The 1973-nt window shown below is 37.6% G+C and overlaps 1 protein-coding gene across 1 annotated transcript in view; it reads right to left on the bottom strand.

Moving 5' to 3' along the window:
* nop16 (NOP16 nucleolar protein homolog (yeast)) overlaps positions 1-1477 on the bottom strand; it is an 8453-nt gene extending 6976 nt beyond the window's left edge. Inside the window, exon 1 of the mRNA XM_032534647.1 lies at positions 1215-1477. Coding sequence (XP_032390538.1) covers positions 1215-1321 — 107 coding nt within the window. The 5' untranslated portion in view covers positions 1322-1477. The remainder of the gene's footprint in view (positions 1-1214) is intronic.
* Positions 1478-1973: the final 496 nt, after the last annotated feature.

Below are 1973 nucleotides of genomic sequence, written 5' to 3'. Positions count from 1 at the left end.
ACTCATATATATATATATAACTACAAATAACTAATGTATGGGAAATTGTTTTGTTGTGTTTTTCTGGATTCTTTCTCTTATTATTTATATATCGGATTTTTTTAATCGCCAAATATTTGTATCTAGATCGGCCTTAAAAATCGATTATTGGTCGGGCTCCATAGATTTACAGGTTTTCTGAAATGTGATGTTTGAATATGCGATTTATGTGTTCCTTAATTGCAACTGATGGTGATTTAAGAGAAATCTACAGACACAAATAGACAAAAGTGTAGTAAAATTATGAATATTTCTTTGCCACTAGCTAGCTTGAAAGAAGACATGTTATGGAAGCAAAATAGCCCAAAATTTCAAAATCTTTTAAATAGGTTCTTACATGTAGTATCTCACTTTAAGTTAAAGATCTGAGTAGTTCTTCCAACACGCATCAAAACGTCCACAACTAACAAAACACCGGGTAACTCCTTCTCACATGGTCCCAACATTCCCACTGTTAGCTAGCGTTAGCTAAAGGGAGCTAGCGTTAGCTAAAGGAAGCTAGCGCTAGCTAACGTTACTTAGCGTTACATGTAGTATCTCACTTTAAGTTAAAGATCTGAGTAGTTCTTCCAACACGCATCAAAACGTCCACAACTAACAAAACACCGGGTAACTCCTTCTCACATGGTCCCAACATTCCCACTGTTAGCTAGCGTTAGCTAAAGGGAGCTAGCGTTAGCTAAAGGAAGCTAGCGCTAGCTAACGTTACTTAGCGTTACATGTAGTATCTCACTTTAAGTTAAAGATCTGAGTAGTTCTTCCAACACGCATCAAAACGTCCACAACTAACAAACACCGGGTAACTCCTTCTCACATGGTCCCAACATTCCCACTGTTAGCTAGCGTTAACTAAAGGGAGCTAGCGTTAGCTAATGGGAGCTAGCGTTAGCTAAAGGGAGCTAGCGTTAGCTAATGGGAGCTAGCGTTAGCTGAAGAGAGCTAACGGGAGCTAGCGTTAGCTAACGGGAGCTAGCGTTAACTAAAGGGAGCTAACGGGAGCTAGCGTTAGCTAATGGGAGCTAACGGGAACTAGCGTTAGCTAACGGGAGCTAGCGTTAACTAAAGGGAGCTAACGGGAGCTAGCGTTAGCTAAAGGGGGCTAGCGTTAGTTAGCGTTAGCTAGAGTTCGCTAAGGGGAGCTAACATGCTAACGTTCCGTTCCGTTCCACGCTTACTTTTCTATCCTCGGGTTGCATTTCTTGATGTACTGTTTCTTCAGTTTCTTCCGGTCCACATTGTAATTGAACTTCTTCCTCCGGGCGGACTGCTTGGCCTTCGGCATGCTGCTGGTGATGAGTCCGGTGCGGCGGTGCGGAGGAAAAAGGCAACGTGCTAACCGGTCAGAAACAGGAAGTACGTTTGATTGGTTCCGCTCACAAAAAAAAAAAAAAGGTCAAGGGTGACGACCAACCGCAACTCGTTTTCACCTTTGACCTGTGTTTTTCTTCTTAAAAAAATAAAATTATTTAGTTGAATCAAGCTTTTCTCACTATACGTGACACAAACCATCATAGACTTTAAAAAAAAAAATGAGGAGTCGAGTGCAGATTTGAGTCGCCTGCGTCACTTTGGCGACGAAATGAAAAAAACAAAAAAAAAGCAAAAAAAAAAAAGATTACAACAAAAATACAACAATATAAAGTAAAAAAAAAAAAACAAAAAAAGACAAAAACAAAAAAAAAAAAAAAAAAAGAAAAAAAAAAAAAAAAAAAAAAAAAAAAAAAAAAAAAAAAAAAAAAAACAAAAAAAAAAAAAAAAAACACAAAAAAAAAAAAAAAAAAAAAAAAAAAAAAAAAAAAAAAAAAAAAAAAAAAAAAAAGTCGCTTCCGTTCTAAGAACGAGAGACTTCTGTAACGTCAACACAGTAAAAATGGACCTAGTTAACCAAGTTGGTTCACTGCTGGCTAAAAGTTAGCATCAAACACAACAAAGGC

This window comes from Etheostoma spectabile, chromosome 13 (genome assembly GCF_008692095.1).
Source record: "Etheostoma spectabile isolate EspeVRDwgs_2016 chromosome 13, UIUC_Espe_1.0, whole genome shotgun sequence".
NCBI classification, from domain to species: domain Eukaryota; kingdom Metazoa; phylum Chordata; class Actinopteri; order Perciformes; family Percidae; genus Etheostoma; species Etheostoma spectabile.
Note: the sequence above shows the minus strand (reverse complement) of the source record. Positions and strands in the feature narration are given on the sequence as shown.